Below are 19,027 nucleotides of genomic sequence, written 5' to 3'. Positions count from 1 at the left end.
GTATTGGGAAAGAAATTCAGTATATATTATTATATTGATATTTTATTACACCCCTAACATCAACGCGAAACATACGTTAAGCAGAAGAAGAAAAACCTTTTTAACGTCAAGAAACCTTTTCTCAAGTCATCTCATAACAAATACATTTACATACTTTTCCTAACAACATAAGGAATTATATCATTCTACTGATGACGAGAAACTAAAACACTTCACTGAGAGGTGCCTGATGTTGTGCAATGAGGTACTTTTAAAGGAACGATATAAGATCTCAGTAGAGAATGAACTGAACCGTCAGTTATAATGTTCAGTACAAAGCCTCAGCTCAGAAATCAGCTACAACAGCAGCTAAAATTAATAGAAATGTATAGAAAGATGGATGTTTAAAGACCATCACTTGTAGCTAAATTATTTTTACTACAGCTCTGTCATTAAATATCTTGTCCTGTACGGCATCACTTAAACAGGGACCTGTGTCTCTTCATCTTTTTCTATTCATCTGTCACTCAGCTCTCTCCTGTATATTAGATATTAACTATAGCATAACTGCTACTTTTAGATAAGTGGTGTCTTAAATACAAGTGGATGATGAAGCCTCTTTGTCTTTTTTTGTTCAGATTGTTTTAAAATAAATGCAATCGGTTTTCCTGTAAGACAGAAGAGGATGCAACATAATACATACATATCGGTTCTCAGTGTTGTCACAATGTTTTGTCGTTTGGACAAAGAAATACAAACAGGCAAAATCTGAAAGAAGAAAAAAAAATCAATTTAGGCGCCACAGAATGGCTGCCGTGGAGCTTTGTTCTGTTTTTCTGTTGCTTTTTTGTGTTTTATCTTATTTCATAATTTTTTCTTTACTGCCATCCCGAAAAATGTGTGTTTACAACACTGGTAATAAAAAGTTTCTGATTCCGGTTGGAATGGTTAGATATAGAAAAGGAATTATAACCAGTTAGTTATGAGTCTAAAAACATGTGTAAATAATCCGTTTCTTTCCTAATGAAAATGGGAAAAGGAACTAAAGGATCTTCTTAAAATTAGTGTGTTGGAAGCTATTGTGCACACAGTGGAGTCAAAACTAAAAGTTAGAGTTCTTCAGGTCCTCTCCAGTGCTGCGTTAGTCTGCCACCTGGTGGACTGTGTTCGACCGTAGAAAGCCACATTGGAGTAATATGATATTTTTTTTTATTCAGCTCATAATCAGAGTTTTGTAAAACCACTGAGTCAAACACGTGACCTCACCTCAAGTCATCGTCTAGCCAGTGTGCTGTCCCATTCCTGTGTACATGTCTAAGTGAAAGGAATGACTAACACAGATGGTGGACGCATCAAGTGAGTCATCTCGCTTGTATGACTGTATCATTGTCTCCACTGATTTGGGTTTTAGGGGTCTCCTGTTAGCATTCCTACCAGATCTGCCGTTTAAAGTATGATTCATAGTTTGTTTTGAGCCGCAGATGAAAACTGAGTTACTACTCTGGGCTCAGGTCGTGGACTAACATGGCAGGAGGCCCCGAAGAACTTGAAATTCATCTTAAAATGAGCGTCTCGGACCTTAAATCGGATCTTTTACCCTATGAAACCAAAGAAGACCTATGTATAGAGAGCTGCTACTTACAGACTTTAACAGGTCGACGCGGACCGACATGTCAGCAGATGGAACATTGGAGGAAAAAAGCAGGACAGATTCCTCCGTAAAAACCAGCATGTGTTTTTATTTTTTGTCCGCTGGTCTGAAGCTGCATTCCAGTAGTGAGAGATGGAGAAATTTTTTAGAGGGTGACTCACTAAAGCCCGAGCCAGTGCTGAGGTAACTGCTGGATGAGGGGTGCAAGTGAGATGTATGGGATCATGTCTAGGAAACCCCAGACAGCAAGGATACTACAATATGTGTTTAGCACTGATGTGTCATTGTGGCCGTGAAAAATGTGCTCAAAATAACCGATAAAAGATGGAAACACTGACTCTGGGGTTAAAATATTTGTTTTACTGGTTTCTTCCTCTTTTCCACCAATTTATTTTTCATTTTTTCCAAGGGAAGAATTGATGACCAAGACTAGTGTATCTTAGAAGTCAGTCAACATCGTCTGCGCGAAGCAGTTTTTAAACTCAATAACATTGTTACAATCTGGAGCCAAACATTTATATTTCAAGAGCTTTCAAATATCTCTGGTGTGAAAGACGCACCAACTTGTTATGTAGCATCACCTGCTGGTTTAATGGAGAACTGCCAACAGAGCAGGTATAGAACTTGTTCAGTATCGATTAATAGTGAGTTAAAATTAGAAATTCTTGCCTCTATTTTAAAAAGTAGGTTTTCCTAAGATTCCACTACAAATAAGTTCTGGGATGTATTTAGGTTCCATTTTCAACATCTTTTTCATAATTTTATTAGTAAGTGCCACTGCAAATTTTAACCTTAATCTTTATCAATTTATACCCGTTTTCTGTAAGTCCTCTTTTACCACGTATTGAGTATTGTATGTTATTTTTAATATTTGTTACTTTCTAACACCAGTTATTTATGATAAAATGTTTTTATTGAACACGCTTATGCGAGTTTGTTGAGGGACTTTAAGTCTCTTTTATTTACTAGTGCTACCTTTAAATCTCCTGCTTAATTCTCCAAAACATTCTTTACATCTTGACAACCACTTTAAAAGTATATTTTATTCATGGTCAATGCTTTCAGAGCTAGCTAGGTCCCCAAAAAGCGACTCAGCTTTCTGTCCATTATTGTCATTATGTTGGATGAAATACTGAAGGCAACGAGGAGACACGTTTAAATCCTAAATACTAAAAACTAAGACACGAATTGTGCTATAGAGTTAGAAAAGTAGCTTCAAACGAATATTCCTCGTCAGTCGGACTCACCTGTTCAGAGCTTCCACCGCACATGCGCAGCAGAACAATAAACACGCCCTTATTAACGTTCGGTTAATTAAAGGCGTCGCTGCAGTAACCCCAACCGAACAGCAGAGGGAGGCCGTGCAACCCTCGACAACTATCAATCACCTTTTTAAACCTTTTAACCCCCTTTTTTTCCCCCAGAAGCCCAAAAGGATGAAGTCATTGCTGAACTCGACCCAAAACGTGACAACATAGCCTCATAGTAGAGCAGAATATCACCTCACGTGTTTCGGTGGAAGCCCGGTGTTTTGCAGCCGGTTTCGGAAGTCTCGCTCCCTCTTTTCTCTCTCAGGTTTCTGGATGCCCCTCCCTCCTCCATCAGAGAGTCGAGGTATAAAACACTCACAAGTCCACAAAGATTCCTACACACATCTGGTCTAGAGCCACTTCGCTGACACAGGCTGGAGGAGCGGTTTGAACACACTGGACTGAGAATGAACAGACAAGCAGCAGGACATTTGTGGATCAGTCTCCTAGATGTGGACTCTTTAAGGACCTTACATTGAGTTTTGTTTGACTGGAAAAGGGGAGGTTCTGATCTTCCTCTGAAAACTTATCTTTGGAGTTCCTTTCAAATTGTACTCAAAGTAGATTAAATCATTTTTTAGTCATAATCTGGAAATCACTTAAACCAGGAGAAGATGCTGCTGTGCAAGATCGTCCTGCTCGTCCTCCTCCTCAACTGTGCAACTCTCATCTCCTCCCTGTCAACCTGCGCCACCGTGGACATCGACCACGTGAAGAGGAAGCGCGTGGAGGCGATCCGGGGTCAGATCCTCAGCAAACTGCGACTGACGAGCCCTCCGCAGTCCCTGGGCCCCAATAAGATCCCGTACCAGATCCAAGCCCTTTACAACAGCACCAAGGAGCTCCTGGAGCAGCTGGGCAGGGACAGGCATCAGACCTGTGGCCAGGACAACACTGAGACCGAGTACTACGCCAAAGAGATTTACAGGTTCAACATGGTGAATAAACCTAACGAGAGCAGTAAGTTGACTTCACACCTTCAACACCAGCAGCATCTGTGTGTCTAGATATTGCCATTATCTTACCCATCGCCCACTTTAGGGAGGTTTGCTCGGAGGATGGCGAGAGACAGAGGTCTAAGAAAGTTTGACAGGAGACATATGATCAAAGGAGACTTGTCACTACACTCGCCACTCCATAGAATGAAACATCACTATGGAGTGTAACAAGGCAGGCGTGTACTCTTACACCAATGAATATTGTTGTTTTTATACCACATCGTAACTGTTTCTAAGCAGAAGAGTCTCGAGCAGCGAGCGAGGAGGAAGGATCGATGTGTGTGTGTGTGAGTGTGTGTGTGCAGATGGTCTCATGGTCCAGAGAAAAAGCCAAGTGTGTTGCATCACACTTTCATTGAAATGAACAGGTGGTTCTGAAACATTTTTGTCCTGAGTAATGTTCTGTTTCCAATCTTGCGGGATATGAGTTTGTTTCAGAGCCACAAGATCCTTTTTTTTTTTTCCTCTAATTCATTTCAGGGGGAAAAAGATCAAGTAAACATGTATTCTTTTTCGAACAACACAAACCTCAGTCCATATTTACACAACTTTCCCTTTGATGCCTGTTTAACTTCCTATGTCTTGGTCTTTTTGTACACACAATATTTATGTGTCTGGTTTCCGAAGTTGGCTGATCACGAGGTTGTGTAGTTTTCCACATTCTCTGTGGGAGAGAAAACTGAAATCATCATACATTTGATTTTTCAGTTTTGTTACATGTCGCCCTCACTCTATCTTGCTTTCCAGGTACTTGAATAAAATCTTGAAAAAATCTGTTGTTCCTCTAGATTAGTTTAAGGCTTAAAAGTTATGAAGTTTTTCAGATGACTAGTAGTCTTTACATTAGTCCTCAGGCCTTGAATGAACAATTTTATCACGTCTTAACAGTATAGAGTTTTAAAAATGGCTGCCCAAATCCAATGGATCTTTCCCCCGACTTAAGAGATCCACATATCTCACCTTTATTAGTGGGATGTGAGCAAAACACCGACGTGATGCTACAACCTAGCACATCATAGACGATTGTTACAAATAGTGGATTATGCTTGAAATGTAACATGTGTGCGGAGATATGACGAGAATTGTCCAATGAGGACTCCTTAAGAAGATGAACCTCTTTGCTTTCATCATCCTCTGGGTTTTAATATGGTCAATGTAAATTACTTTACTGCAGCTCAATAACTGCATAAAGTAGTTTGTACTCTGGTTGTGAAGAGTTTTACCTTCTGGTAGGAACAGGTGACATCACTCATAATGTTGGCGTACGATGGCTCTCGTCTATTGACCTATCCAAAAGTAATCTGTTGCTCTTGGGCGCATCTGAGGAAGTTTTTGTGACACATTCCTGACAGGTTAGTGGAGCAGAAACTTGGTGACGGACTAATTACAGGATGGAGACACTTGACGTGGAGTTGGTGGTTGCGCTTCCTTTCATAGCGAAGGCAAATAGTGAGAATTTGGCGTGTATCTGTGACAGAGTCGCTGTGGTCAGTGCGACGAAGGGTTGCTAAGAACGATACCTTGAGCGTGAGGTCATACTTCATTTCATAACATTAGCATTTTAGCTAGTAACCACCACAACTGACGGGAACTACACACACAGCTGCTTTGGTGCCACATTACCTGGTTCTTTAAATGACGGATCAAATTTGCGCTAAAGTTTTGGAACGCCGCAAGCCTTCAGTTGTATTTTTGGAGTCATATCTTTACTCTTTTCTTATCTTCCTTACCATGGTAATTACCAATAGTAACCAGAAATGTCTACATTGTTTTACCCTCCAGAAAATGAAGGATGAGTGGTGTCAAACCAGATCAAGCAAGTGGCTAAAAGGTTAAACAAAAGCCAAATCTTGAGCCAAACAATCTCTTGGAGTCTCAACAAAAGTGTCTAATTCTTGGATGACAAATTTAGAAGTAGTTAAGGTAGAACATATAATGTGTACTACAATGCACTTACAAACATTTTGATTGTTATCCTAGGTCCCTGTGTTTGAGTTTTATGATTTAAGAATCTTTTCTTTAGATGATTGTTGAAGTGAAATGTCATAATCATATGTAAGGTTTATGGCTGAACTGAGCCATTGTTACAATCCTCTTCCTGCCGCTGGAACCACAAGCATGACTATTGTTACATTAAATGTCCCACTGAAGAGGAAGCTGCACCGGCTCCATCTCAAACATCTGCTTTTACATGTGTTCCCCAATTAAATTGCTTTATTGAATCTGCTCTGTTCCAGATGATCTGCCCTTATGTACAAAAGGAACGTCTAAAATCTTCCGCTTCAACATTTCTGAAATGGAAAGAAACGCTACCAACATCTTCAGGGCAGAGTTTCGAGCTCTTCGAATCCCAAACTCCAGTGCCAAGAGGAACAAACAGCGGATTGAGCTCTACCAGGTGCGTAAAGGTATTGTTACCGTGTCCTTTCTATTAAACGGGTCATTTTGCCAAACTATTGCCATTTACCAATTAGATTATTATCTTTAATTTCCACATAGCTACCACTGTTAGCCACTAGCTAAGCCAGCAAGCATACTGTACCATTCAGTTTGAAGTTGTCTGCAAAAACTCTCCTAATCCCACATGTTTTAAAGGGTGCTTAGATAAAACACATCTGTCTAACTACCTAAAAGATCAGATAAATCATGTCTTATTGAGTGGGAACCTGCTTGAGGCCTTGGCTCCTGCAAAGTGTTGCTCTCTGGGATGTTAAATGAAGAAACTGTCTTTGTAGTAGCCAATAGATGGTATGTAAACGATGACTCTTTACATTATACTTTTATATAAAAACATAGTAAAGCATGAAAGGCACCATTTAGAATTTAAATGAGAATTCTGAATACATGGGTTAGGTAGTAATGACTTCTTCCAAAGTGCATGACACACTAAAGGCAACAACATTTTTTTTAAAAATGAGAACCTAGTTAAAAATTTGACGTCTACTAATTAAGTTTCCATGTGCCACGAAAAGCGCCATAAAATAATGTGATGTTTTTGCTTCAGATCGTGAGACCAAACGAACACATCAGGAAACAGCGGTACATCTCAGCCAAGAGCGTCCAGACCAAAGCACCTGAAGAGTGGGTGTCCTTCGACGTGACCAAGACGGTGAAAGAGTGGCTGAATAGCAGAGGTATGACTTCGATGATTCGGGTCGGTGAAGACGACCTGACCTGACCTTCAGACCATTTGGTTCTTATCAGCAACAAATTTTGGCCTGGAAATCAGCGTGCACTGTCCCTGTCACACCTTCAACCCCAACGGAGACATCATAGCCAATGAAAACGAGGTGCTTGAAGTCAAGTTTAAAGGTTTGTGTGAAAACACATCTTATTTAACGCCCTGCTTCTAAAGTGAGTTAAATCTCTTGAATCCCTCGATCTGTTCCCTGTAGGCGTCGATGGAGAGGAGGAGAGCAGTCGACTGGACCTCAGCCACCTCGGGAGGAACAAGGAGCAGAACCTCCCTCATCTCATCCTCATGATGATCCCGTCTCATCGCCTGGAAGCGCAGACCTCAAGGAGGCGCAAGAGAGCGCTGGACACGAACTACTGCTTCTCGTAAGTCGTTGCCTTTTGTGTGATTTTTGGAGGAAGTTGCTGACTTTTGCCGTCCGTTGCCACAGAAACACAGAAGAGAGCTGCTGTGTTCGACGCCTGCACATCGATTTCCGCCGCGACTTGGACTGGAAGTGGATCCACGAACCAAGTGGCTATGATGCCAACTACTGCTCAGGGCCTTGTCCTTACTTGAGGAGCACAGATTCAACACACAGCTCGGTAAGAAACGACCCACATGACCTCGTCTTCTGCCCATAGAGCCAACATCCCCTTCAGAGTTGAACACATGAGATTAAAAAGTCAAGAACAAAGTCCTGTTGAAGTTCTTGATAAAGATAGGCCAAAATGATTTCAGTATTATGATCAGATAATGTTTACTATCTATAATTCATTTAGACAAAATGTTTGGAAACTTGCCTGCTTGAGACCTTGGCTCCAGCAAGGGGTTGTGAGGGTCCGTTTGTGACGTAATATAAAAAGAACTGTGTCTTTTTAATTGCCAGAACAAATATGTGTTATCATGAAAGTATAAATCATGATTTTATTTGAAATGTTGTATTTTATATGGCAGAGTTCTTACTTATCTCACACATGAGGTGATGGCGGAATCACTGGATGGGTAATGTGCAGGGGAGTGAATATATTTTAGTAAAATTTACACAAAAATAAACTATAAATAAGTCCTTCATAACTCATAAAAAAAAGAATACATTAGTTGTCGTGTTTAAAGAAATGGCAAAGATTTATATTGACAATGGCCCTGAAACATTAAGACCTTTAAGATACAGTGGTAGCAATTTATTTGATATACATCCCATAAATATCATATCTATCGTATCATATATTAAACAATTTGCCGAAGGAGACCTCCTGAGGGATCAATAAAGTTTTATCTTACCTTAGCTCCTTTATTAATCTTAAACAACAACATAATTTGCTTTTAAGATTCTTGGATATGCAATAGCTACAAAAATAAGCTATTTAATTCCAATTATTTAACCAAGACCTGAAGAAAAACCACAATACATGCTGTAGTAGTTCAACAGGATTTGACTTTAATACTTTAATGTTCCAGACAGACTTTTCTAAAGCTTTGTTTGATTATAAGTTGAAATAATTTATCCTGATCGTTTCTTACAGATGCTGAGCCTGTACAACACTTTAAACCCAGAAGCCTCTGCCTCCCCCTGCTGTGTCCCCCAAGACCTGGAGCCCCTCACTATACTTTACTACTCCGGACGGACCCCTAAAGTGGAGCAGCTCTCCAACATGATAGTAAAGTCCTGCAAGTGTAGCTGAGGTGGTGAGTCCGTCACCATCACTGACTGTTGGACTCTTAGCTGTGACAAATGACTTGTGACCTCTTTGAAATGTCGCACAATTTCTTTTTAATTACTTGAGTTCTTTGGTTTTGTTTTTTTTTCCCCACAAAAAAAATTCTGTTTAGATAATGAGTCTGTTTTGTAACTCAACAGCCTCTACATTGTTGGTCAGAGAGTTGTTTTTCATTTCTAACCTTGGGATCGTTTCGTTGAAGCACCGCTGGGAGAGTCCTCGCGGGATGGATCGTTTTTCCTTTAGTTTCCTCTAGTTGAAAGAGTGGGCATTATCTTCAAACACAAAGGAGAAAGGACAGACTTGGTGCTGAATCTAAAGCCATCTCTGCGGTCAGAGCGAAGGGGAGAATGCCTTCTGGATTTGCAATGGAAAGTGAACGAACAAAGACATTGAGCCAAGCTTTTCTTTTCTTGGCTAGTCAGCAGGGCCCTTTTTTGTCGGTGCATCCAATAGAAAAACTGGAAGAAGAAGAAGAAGAAGAAGAGGAAGGAGAAGAGTATGTGACCTGTGTGGAAGAGAGGGAGTGTGATGGAAAATAGCCATGAGCAGCACGCTGCCAATCACTGGAAGATTTCATTGCTAACAGGTTCAAATAGTTTCTGGGAGATCAAAGAACAAACTGGAAATGGACTGATGCAATTTTTGGGGGGTTTCATTAATAGCAGCTGTTATGTAATTATTAAACAGAGATTGTTTCTGTCACCGGGAAGAGATCTGTAGAGGTAGCAAAGGTCTTACCAGCTGAACAGGATCTTTTATGTTGAAGTCTTCTGTATATGATGTAGAATCTTTGCCCTTCGTTCTTTGTTATTAAGATAAAAAGAAAACGTTTGAAAATGTCTCTCACTATTTGTGTTCATAACCAATGTTTATCTACAGAGTAAAGGTTACAGAACGGCAGTTACACAATAATAGTTACAGAGCAAAGTTTACATAACTGCAGTTACAGAGTGGAGGTTACACAACTGCAGTTACTAAGGGGGGGCAACAGAGTGACATTTACACTAAAATAGTTACAGAGCAAAGTTTACATAACTGCAGTTACAGATAAGAGGTTACACAACTGCAGTAATAGACTGGTTACAGAGTGGAGTTTACACAACTGCAGTTACAGAGTGGAGTTTACACAACTGCAGTTACAGAGTGGAGTTTACATAACTGCAGTTACAGGGTGGAGTTTACACAACTGCAGTTACAGAGCAGATCTTATAGAGCGGAGGTTACAGAGCAGAAAAGGCAATTAAAAAAACTATAACGTAATTATATGGTAAAGTTACAGAAATTCCTAAAGTACGACAATATAGTCAATATCTATAGATGAACATACGCATAAAGTTTTGCAGTTTTTGAGCCCTTTTTATGTTTTCACAACAAAAAAAATCATCAAGAAAATGACAGTAAGTTATTGTTTATTAACAGTGCTATTTTGATTAACCTCTTCCAACTATGTTTGTTGTTTTGTAATTCAAAAGGTTTATCATACAATGTTAAACACAAATATAAGTTGCATTTTTAATGTAAGAGTGACTGTTGATCCGAGTACCATCTGTCGTGCAGCTTGTAAATAACAAACTTTACAAGTCGGCTTAAACATTTTTCAAGAAAAGACATTTTTATTAAGTCTTGTGAAAAAAAATGGGAAATGTAGTCCGGTTATTAGCCACGTTCATTTAGTCATTTAAACCGGGCTGTTAAAAGTTCTGGCCAATTTGGGGTGACGGTCGATAATCGACGCCAAAATCCATTTCTGCTGTGAAGACATTTTTGGAAATTTAGCGGCACAAATAAATGGACTTCAATAAAAACAGTTTATGTGAAAATTCAAAGAAAACTTTATTTAAACACCAAGATCAAGGTCCTGCAAATCTTAAATAAGGCTTAAGAGATAAAGAAGGTTTTCATCTTAAATGAGGATTTTATCGACTCAAAACTTCATTCATAATTTCGGGGATGGGGGGGAATATTTAGTTGTATTCACTACCAGGCACTTTGGAAACATATATTATGTATACAGTATATAAAAGGGGAAGCAGGAGCTCTTTATGAACTTCCTTGTCCTCAGGACCGGAGTTGAGATGTAAATCTCCCCACCTGGTTCTGGTCCAACACACTGCCTGGACAAGCTCCAAAGGAAGCCGACCAAATGCCACATTTTCTCTCTCGTGTCCACTGCACATGGTCTAAAAAGTCCAAAAATGCATCCAGTAAAGCCACATCCTGACAAGATAAAGGTCTTGGTGTTAGCCTCCGAAGCCAGGCTCGTGGACCAGCACAGACTTGTGTGGGCGCTCTCACCGCTCTGCTGAACTAATGTGGGCTGACAGGTGGTCAGAGAGAATTCCCTCTCGCTGTCTGCCCGTCATTGTTCAGCGTCACACTCAGACGGACAAGAACTGTCACACAAACACACCAGAGGCCACCATGAGGTCCGAACGCTGGTCTTCGTTAAAAAGAAAAAAGGAGCAATTTCCTTTTTTTTTATTCAAAAGTTTGGAGTGACAGCTTTATTTAAGGAGCAAAAAAATGTCCACCATAATGTTGAAATGTGAGCACCTCGAGCCCCAAAACCTGCGATAAAACCACCTTGGAGCTTCTGAACGAGTCACAATAGTCTGAGATGAAGATCAGATTTGTGAGTGTGAGTTTCTCGGCTCCCGCTCTTCCAAGACTTACAATGATGAATTGCACGACACGTAAATTCACAGAAGTTTGGAAAACTGTGTGCTGCCTTTTCCCTGAGCAGATTAACAGATGTGCGAGGAGGGGGAAAAAAAGATTGGGGAGTCAGAGACAGACAGAGCAGTGAGTGAGTGAGTGTGAGAGATGGAGACCTCAAAGTGACTGTTCCTGCTATAAAATCATCAGGTCACATCAGAACTTTTTTCTCTCAGGCCCCCGGGTGGAAAGAGTCGTGTCACATGGCTCCGAGAAACACACATGCATCCACACACTTTGACTGGAAAAATAGAGGAGGGTGAGCAAGAGAGTAAACACGTATCAATTCCATAGACCACCGCAGCTAAACAAATGTATGGGAGGTCCGACACGGTCTGGACAACAGTAAGAAAAGCCTTAAAGATATAAAAAGCATCTTTTAAAATGATTCATCAGCATAACTCTTCTGGTAATAAACTGAAGATAAATCTTGTTTTTCTTTAAAGATTGCTTCAATGTTAACCCTTGTGTTATCTCAGGGTCAAGGTGACCCGAAGGCCCGAAAACAAATGTAATAATTGTATACCTTTATTTTGTCTCTGGGTTAAGGTTACGCTCTCCCTGGCTTCCATAAATACATATGCAGTGGTGGAGGTCGTTCATCTGGACCCAGAGACAACACAAGGGATACCATAAACACGTTTGTTTTCAGTCCTTTGGGTCACCTTCACCCAGAGATAACACACAGGTTTAATAAAACAGACGAAAAAAAACATTGTGTTAATGAGCCTGAAGTGTTTGTAAAATTCATTATAACTGGAAAAACTATTTAAAATGTTATAATATACATTAATAGAATGGTATGAAAATGTCTTTCAAATTAAATGTTTAATTTCATAGTAAGTAAGTAAGTAAGTAATTTTTATTTGTATAGCGCTTTTCCAGACCAGGGTCACAAAGCACTTAAACAATCAAAACAATATTCAATAAGGTATATATTTTAAAGTGATCATTTAAATCACAGGGAAAATATTTAACAGAATACAAAGTTTAAATAAAGACTTCAAGAAATTAATTTAATTAAAACTCAAAATGAAGTCTGAACCGAACATTTCCGAGAATGACCTGCATCTACTGTGGTCAGAACTTCAGTCGGCCAACTGTTCTCTGGTCATGCAGTCAAGAACACCCAACGCCGACCCATTCACAGGTGTTTCATATACAAAAAATCATATATATCCAAAAAAAGAACCATAAAACAGCAGTTTCTGTGGATCTGGATTTATGTTCTCCTAATTTCACGCAGCTCCAAATACTGTTTAAGCAGCTGTGAGCTATATTTTCCAAAACAAAGTTTAGCTGACATGATGTCATGACCGAGTCTTAATTGGTGTGTCTTAACTTGGATTGGGAAATTCATAACGGGATTTCTCCTGTGATTGGCAGTGGCAGGACAGGACGGCGGTTGGCGAACATGTTTGGAGGAAACTGTGAACTCAAGCCGATATAGTGCAAAGTCCTATAAGAATCCTATATGTTTGTGTTATTTTTCTCAGCTTTTTCAGCTCAGTTAAATATTCAACCGGACGATTGACTTACTTATTAAATTACAATACAAAAAATTGAAGAAAAAAAATAGGTAAGTATGTGAGATATAATTACAATGGTTACGTTTATTTTGTGTAAACAAATAAATAAAAATACAACCATGATAAATGAAATGCACAATAATAGAAAAAGATTTTTCAGAATTATGGATCCAGGAAGTCTCCACCTTTCAAGAGACTCATTGTATAAACAATTAGGCGCGATTACAGCTGGCCAGAGAAGTGAATCATTTATTACGTAATAATGGGCTTCGCTCTCGTAACCTCTCATTTGCTGAGATTTCAGACGGGGGAGAACTTTATAAATGAATAAGTTCAAAACGACGATGTTTTGAACTTGCTACTTTATAGAGTTCTCCCCGTCTGAAATCCCTGCGAACGAGAGGTTATGAGAGCAGATTTCATTATGATGTAATAATGGCTTCACTCCTCCAGCCAGCCTGACACCCTGCTTTGTTTATACAATGAGTCCCTTGGAGGTGAAGATTTTTAACATGTGCGTAAGTCGGGAAAGTTGGGCTTTCACATGAATTGCCCTTTATATGTTAAGATAAAGTATATATCAGAAAATTTGACACATGACAAAAAATAAAGGAACATTTTGAGGGAGAAAATAGAAAAGAATATGTCTAGTTGCACAGGTAAATGTAACTTTGAAAAGTGTTGCAATTTCCTCCAGACAATAATAGTCTATAGAACAGAAACTGCACGACGGACCAGTGCTGGGCCACTGTGTTACACAGACACATCAGCAGTTTGCAAAGAGAGTTGAAGATACAGAATGATTTCTCAGTGGTATCAACGGTGGATGATTTCAGCCGATAAAACCCGGTGAAACTCATGAGGCGATCTCGAGCGTTAGCTCAGGACAGATAAATCTGCTGTGTGTCAGACAGACGACTGGCTGGTTCACTATCGTGTCTGGTTGAAAGCATTCGTGAGCATCAGTGTGACCATCAGACTATCGAGTGGGTGTCAAGGGACATGCTATGTACATTTGGAAGCTGCAATGTTACCTCAAACTTGTCCGAATCACTGACAAAGTAAAAAAAAACATGTTTCAGTATTGGTCAGATATTTCTTAAACATCTTCATCATCATCATCATCATCATCCACTGTGTATATGTACACTGATTACAAATACATGTTCATCTCCGACGGCGCCATAATTATTCCTCTATTTGTAACCGGATATTTCATCCACTCAGTTTGCCGTGCAACCATCGGGAGCAGAGTGGCTGCCGCTCGTCCACAGAGTCAATGAAAAACATGTTTGGTTTGTGCTTCAGCATTAATCTGCACGAGACCTCGCGACTCAGCGGACTGGCGGCGCTCCATCGCCCCCTCTACCTCTCACACGATGCTCATGCGTGGGTGTGCGTAGTAATGTACAGCAGGCCTGCGCTATCACCATGGGAGACTTAAAGTGAAGTGCAGACAAAGTTCGAGTTCAGCAGGATCCGTTTCATCTATAAAGGCTTTACCATGTTGCTGGAAGAATCGTTTAAGGTTGATGCTGAATGCAGGAGTTTCTTTTTTTTTATGTTACGCTTAATAAGACCCATGAGAAAAGTGATCAATTTATGATGCACTCAGAGAAAAAAAACAACATAATCAGTTCATATATTGTGACACTAAAAAATGACAGAAAAAAATCGAAAGTAGTATTTTAAAAAGAAAAAAAAACATTTTGAACTTTAAATAAATGTAAACAAACAAAACACATAATAGTAATAATGATGGGGAAACTGATGGTTGTACCCACATTAAAGTCACTTCTTCTATTGTGCAACATTAACAGATATTGAGTGTCCACTCACATCCCAAAAAAATCTGGCTCCCACTTACCACAAACTGATTTGGAATGGGAAAAAAGTGTCTTCCCGCCGGGACTAACCTCACACTGAGCTCAACAGAACCACTTCTATTGTTCTTGTGACGTGATTCCATTGAAATCAGATGCCTTTAAACAAACTGTTTTTCCTCTTCTATTCTGAAATATCAGATCTCAAAAACACCAAACAGGATGTTTATTCTCTTCGGTCCATCTTCAAGTGTTTTTTGACATGCAAAAGCACTTTGAGTGAGGTTGTAAATGCACCAAATCAGCTGTTTTTTATGTTGCAAATAAAAAGAATCAACTCAAGTTGAGCTCTGCAATAATCTCACGACCAGCATGTTTGTTTCATTATACCAATTAATCCAATACATCTTGTTGCCATGGAAAACATATTGAGCAAATCCGACAACACAAACACACCCAGCAATAAGAACAATCTCATCTCAACAGTTAGTTTAGAGCCACGAAAGCTCACAAACTTTACTGAAGGGATGGACAGAATATTTGGCCAAATATATCAGTGGCTGAAAAATATATATATTATAAGGAATTTTCTGATATTGTGAACTTTTTTCAATAGTTTGTAAATTTGTTTCTCAATTTTTTTTTTTAAATTAATTACACAATTTTATAAATGAGTTTCAATAGTTTTGAAACGTGTTTCAATATTTTGTAAATTAGTTTTAATGTTTCAAAATGTATTTTAATAGTTTGTAAATATGATTTAATATTCTATATATATATTTCAGACTTTGTTCATTTATTTTAAGATTGTGAAAGTTTTGTTCAGAGTTTGTAAATGCATTTCACTAGTTGGTAAATGTGTTTCAACAGTCAATAAATATGTTTCAACAGTCGATAAATGTGTTTCAACAGTTCATAAATGTGTTTCAATAGTCAGTAAATGTGTTTCAACAGTCAGTAAATGTGTTTCAACGGACAGTAAATGTGTTGCAACAGTCAGTAAATGTGTTTCAACAGTTCATAAATGTGTTTCAATAGTCAGTAAATGTGTTTCAACAGACAGTAAATGTGTTGCAACAGTCAGTAAATGTGTTTCAATAGTCAGTAAATGTGTTTCAATAGTCAGTAAATGTGTTTCAACAGTCAGTAAATGTGGTTCAACAGTCGGTAAATGTGTCTCAACAGTCGGTAAATGTGGTTCAACAGTCGGTAAATGTGTCTCAACAGTCGGTAAATGTGGTTCAACAGTCGTTAATTGTGTTTCACCAATCAGTAAATGTGTTTCAACAGTCGTTAATTGTGTTTCACCAGTTGGTAAATGTGTTTTACCAGTCGGTAAATGTGGTTCAACAGTCGGTAAATGTGTCTCAACAGTCGGTAAATGTGTCTCAACAGTCGGTAAATGTGTTTCAACAGTCGGTAAATGTGTCTCAACAGATGGTAAATGTGTCTCAACAGTCGGTAAATGTGTCTCAACAGATGGTAAATGTGTCTCAACAGTCGGTAAATGTGTTTCAACAGTCGGTAAATGTGATTCAACAGTCGGTAAATGTGTTTCAACAGATGGTAAATGTGTCTCAACAGTCGGTAAATGTGTCTCAACAGTCGGTAAATGTTTTTCACCAATCGATAAATATGTTTCAACAGTGATTAAATGTGTTTAAACAGTCAGTAAATGTGTTTCAACAGATGGTAAATGTGTTTCAACAGTCGGTAAATGTGTTTCACCAATCGATAAATATGTTTCAACAGTGATTAAATGTGTTTAAACAGTCAGTAAATGTGTTTCAACAGATGGTAAATGTGTCTCAACAGTCGGTAAATGTGTTTCAACAGTCGGTAAATGTGTTTCAACAGATGGTAAATGTGTCTCAACAGTCGGTAAATGTGTTTCAACAGTCGGTAAATGTGTTTCAACAGTCGGTAAATGTGTTTCAACAGATGGTAAATGTGTCTCAACAGTCGGTAAATGTGTTTCAACAGTCGGTAAATGTGTTTCAACAGATGGTAAATGTGTTTCAACAGTCGGTAAATGTGTTTCAACAGATGGTAAATGTGTCTCAACAGTCGGTAAATGTGTTTCAACAGTCGGTAAATGTGTTTCAACAGTCGGTAAATGTGTCTCAACAGTCGGTAAATGTGTTTCAACAGTCGGTAAATGTGTTTCAACAGATGGTAAATGTGTCTCAACAGTCGGTAAATGTGTTTCAACAGTCGGTAAATGTGTTTCAACAGTCGGTAAATGTGTTTCAACAGATGGTAAATGTGTCTCAACAGTCGGTAAATGTGTTTCAACAGTCGGTAAATGTGTTTCAACAGTCGGTAAATGTGATTCAACAGATGGTAAATGTGTCTCAACAGTCGGTAAATGTGTTTCAACAGTCGGTAAATGTGTTTCAACAGTCGGTAAATGTTTTTTAACAGTCGGTAAATGTGTTTCAACAGATGGTAAATGTGTCTCAACAGTCGGTAAATGTGTTTCAACAGTCGGTAAATGTGTTTCAACAGATGGTAAATGTGTCTCAACAGTCGGTAAATGTGTTTCAACAGTCGGTAAATGTGTTTCAACAGTCGGTAAATGTGTTTCAACAGATGGTAAATGTGTCTCAACAGTCGGTAAATGTGTCTCAACAGTCGGTAAATGTGTTTCAACAGTCGGTAAATGTGTTTCAACAGTCTGTAAATGTGTTTCAACAGTCGGTAAATGTTTTTTAACAGTCGGTAAATGTGTTTCAACAGTCGGTAAATGTTTTTTAACAGTCGGTAAATGTGTTTCAACAGATGGTAAATGTGTCTCAACAGTCGGTAAATGTGTTTCAACAGTCGGTAAATGTGTTTCAACAGATGGTAAATGTGTCTCAACAGTCGGTAAATGTGTTTCAACAGTCGGTAAATGTGTTTCAACAGTCGGTAAATGTGTTTCAACAGATGGTAAATGTGTCTCAACAGTCTGTAAATGTGTTTCAACAGTCGGTAAATGTTTTTTAACAGTCGGTAAATGTGTTTCAACAGTCGGTAAATGTTTTTTAACAGTCGGTAAATGTGTTTCAACAGATGGTAAATGTGTCTCAACAGTCGGTAAATGTGTCTCAACAGTCGGTAAATGTGACTCAACAGTCGGTAAATGTGTTTCAACAGTCGGTAAATCTGTTTCAACAGTCTGTAAATGTGTTTCAACAGTCGGTAAATGTTTTTTAACAGTCGGTAAATGTGTTTCAACAGATGGTAAATGTGTCTCAACAGTCGGTAAATGTGTTTCAACAGTCGGTAAATGTGTTTCAACAGTCGGTAAATGTGTTTCAACAGTCGGTAAATGTGTTTCAACAGTCGGTAAATGTGTTTCAACAGATGGTAAATGTGTCTCAACAGTCGGTAAAAGTGTTTCAACAGTCGGTAAATGTGTTTCAACAGTCGGTAAATGTGATTCAACAGATGGTAAATGTGTTTCAACAGTCGGTAAATGTGTTTCAACAGATGGTAAATGTGTCTCAACAGTCGGTAAATGTGTTTCAACAGTCGGTAAATGTGTTTCAACAGATGGTAAATGTGTCTCAACAGTCGGTAAATGTGTTTCAACAGTCGGTAAATGTGTTTCAACAGTCTGTAAATGTGTTTCAACAGTCGGTAAATGTTTTTTAACAGTCGGTAAATGTGTTTCAACAGTCGGTAAATGTTTTTTAACAGTCGGTAAATGTGTTTCAACAGATGGTAAATGTGTCTCAACAGTCGGTAAATGTGTTTCAACAGTCGGTAAATGTGTTTCAACAGATGGTAAATGTGTCTCAACAGTCGGTAAATGTGTTTCAACAGTCGGTAAATGTGTTTCAACAGTCGGTAAATGTGTTTCAACAGATGGTAAATGTGTCTCAACAGTCGGTAAATGTGTCTCAACAGTCGGTAAATGTGTTTCAACAGTCGGTAAATGTGTTTCAACAGTCTGTAAATGTGTCTCAACAGTCGGTAAATGTGTTTCAACAGTCAGTAAATGTGTTTCAACAGATGGTAAATGTGTCTCAACAGTCGGTAAATGTGTTTCAACAGTCGGTAAATGTGTTTCAACAGTCGGTAAATGTGTTTCAACAGATGGTAAATGTGTCTCAACAGTCGGTAAATGTGTCTCAAC

The 19,027-nt window shown here is 38.8% G+C and overlaps 1 protein-coding gene across 2 annotated transcripts in view; it reads left to right on the top strand.

The window, feature by feature from the left end:
• Positions 1-3,378: 3,378 nt before the first annotated feature.
• LOC148067455 (transforming growth factor beta-3 proprotein-like) overlaps positions 3,379-19,027 on the top strand; it is a 179,205-nt gene continuing 163,556 nt past the window's right edge. Inside the window, exons 1-7 of one of the 2 annotated variants that reach the window (XM_087805230.1) lie at positions 3,379-3,900; positions 6,176-6,336; positions 6,943-7,072; positions 7,143-7,250; positions 7,334-7,499; positions 7,565-7,718; positions 8,640-8,802. In XM_087805230.1, the coding sequence (XP_087661356.1) occupies positions 3,555-3,900; positions 6,176-6,336; positions 6,943-7,072; positions 7,143-7,250; positions 7,334-7,499; positions 7,565-7,718; positions 8,640-8,798 (1,224 nt within the window). In that variant the 5' untranslated portion in view covers positions 3,379-3,554 and the 3' untranslated portion in view covers positions 8,799-8,802. Of the gene's footprint in view, positions 3,901-6,175; positions 6,337-6,942; positions 7,073-7,142; positions 7,251-7,333; positions 7,500-7,564; positions 7,719-8,639; positions 9,589-19,027 lie in introns of those variants that run through there. The other variant, XM_087805229.1, reaches the window with a different exon arrangement.

The sequence above is a fragment of the Callionymus lyra genome, chromosome 13 (genome assembly GCF_982586985.1).
Source record: "Callionymus lyra chromosome 13, fCalLyr1.hap1.1, whole genome shotgun sequence".
In the NCBI taxonomy this organism is placed as follows: Eukaryota; Metazoa; Chordata; class Actinopteri; order Syngnathiformes; family Callionymidae; genus Callionymus; species Callionymus lyra.
This window is presented reverse-complemented; position numbering and strand designations above follow the sequence as displayed.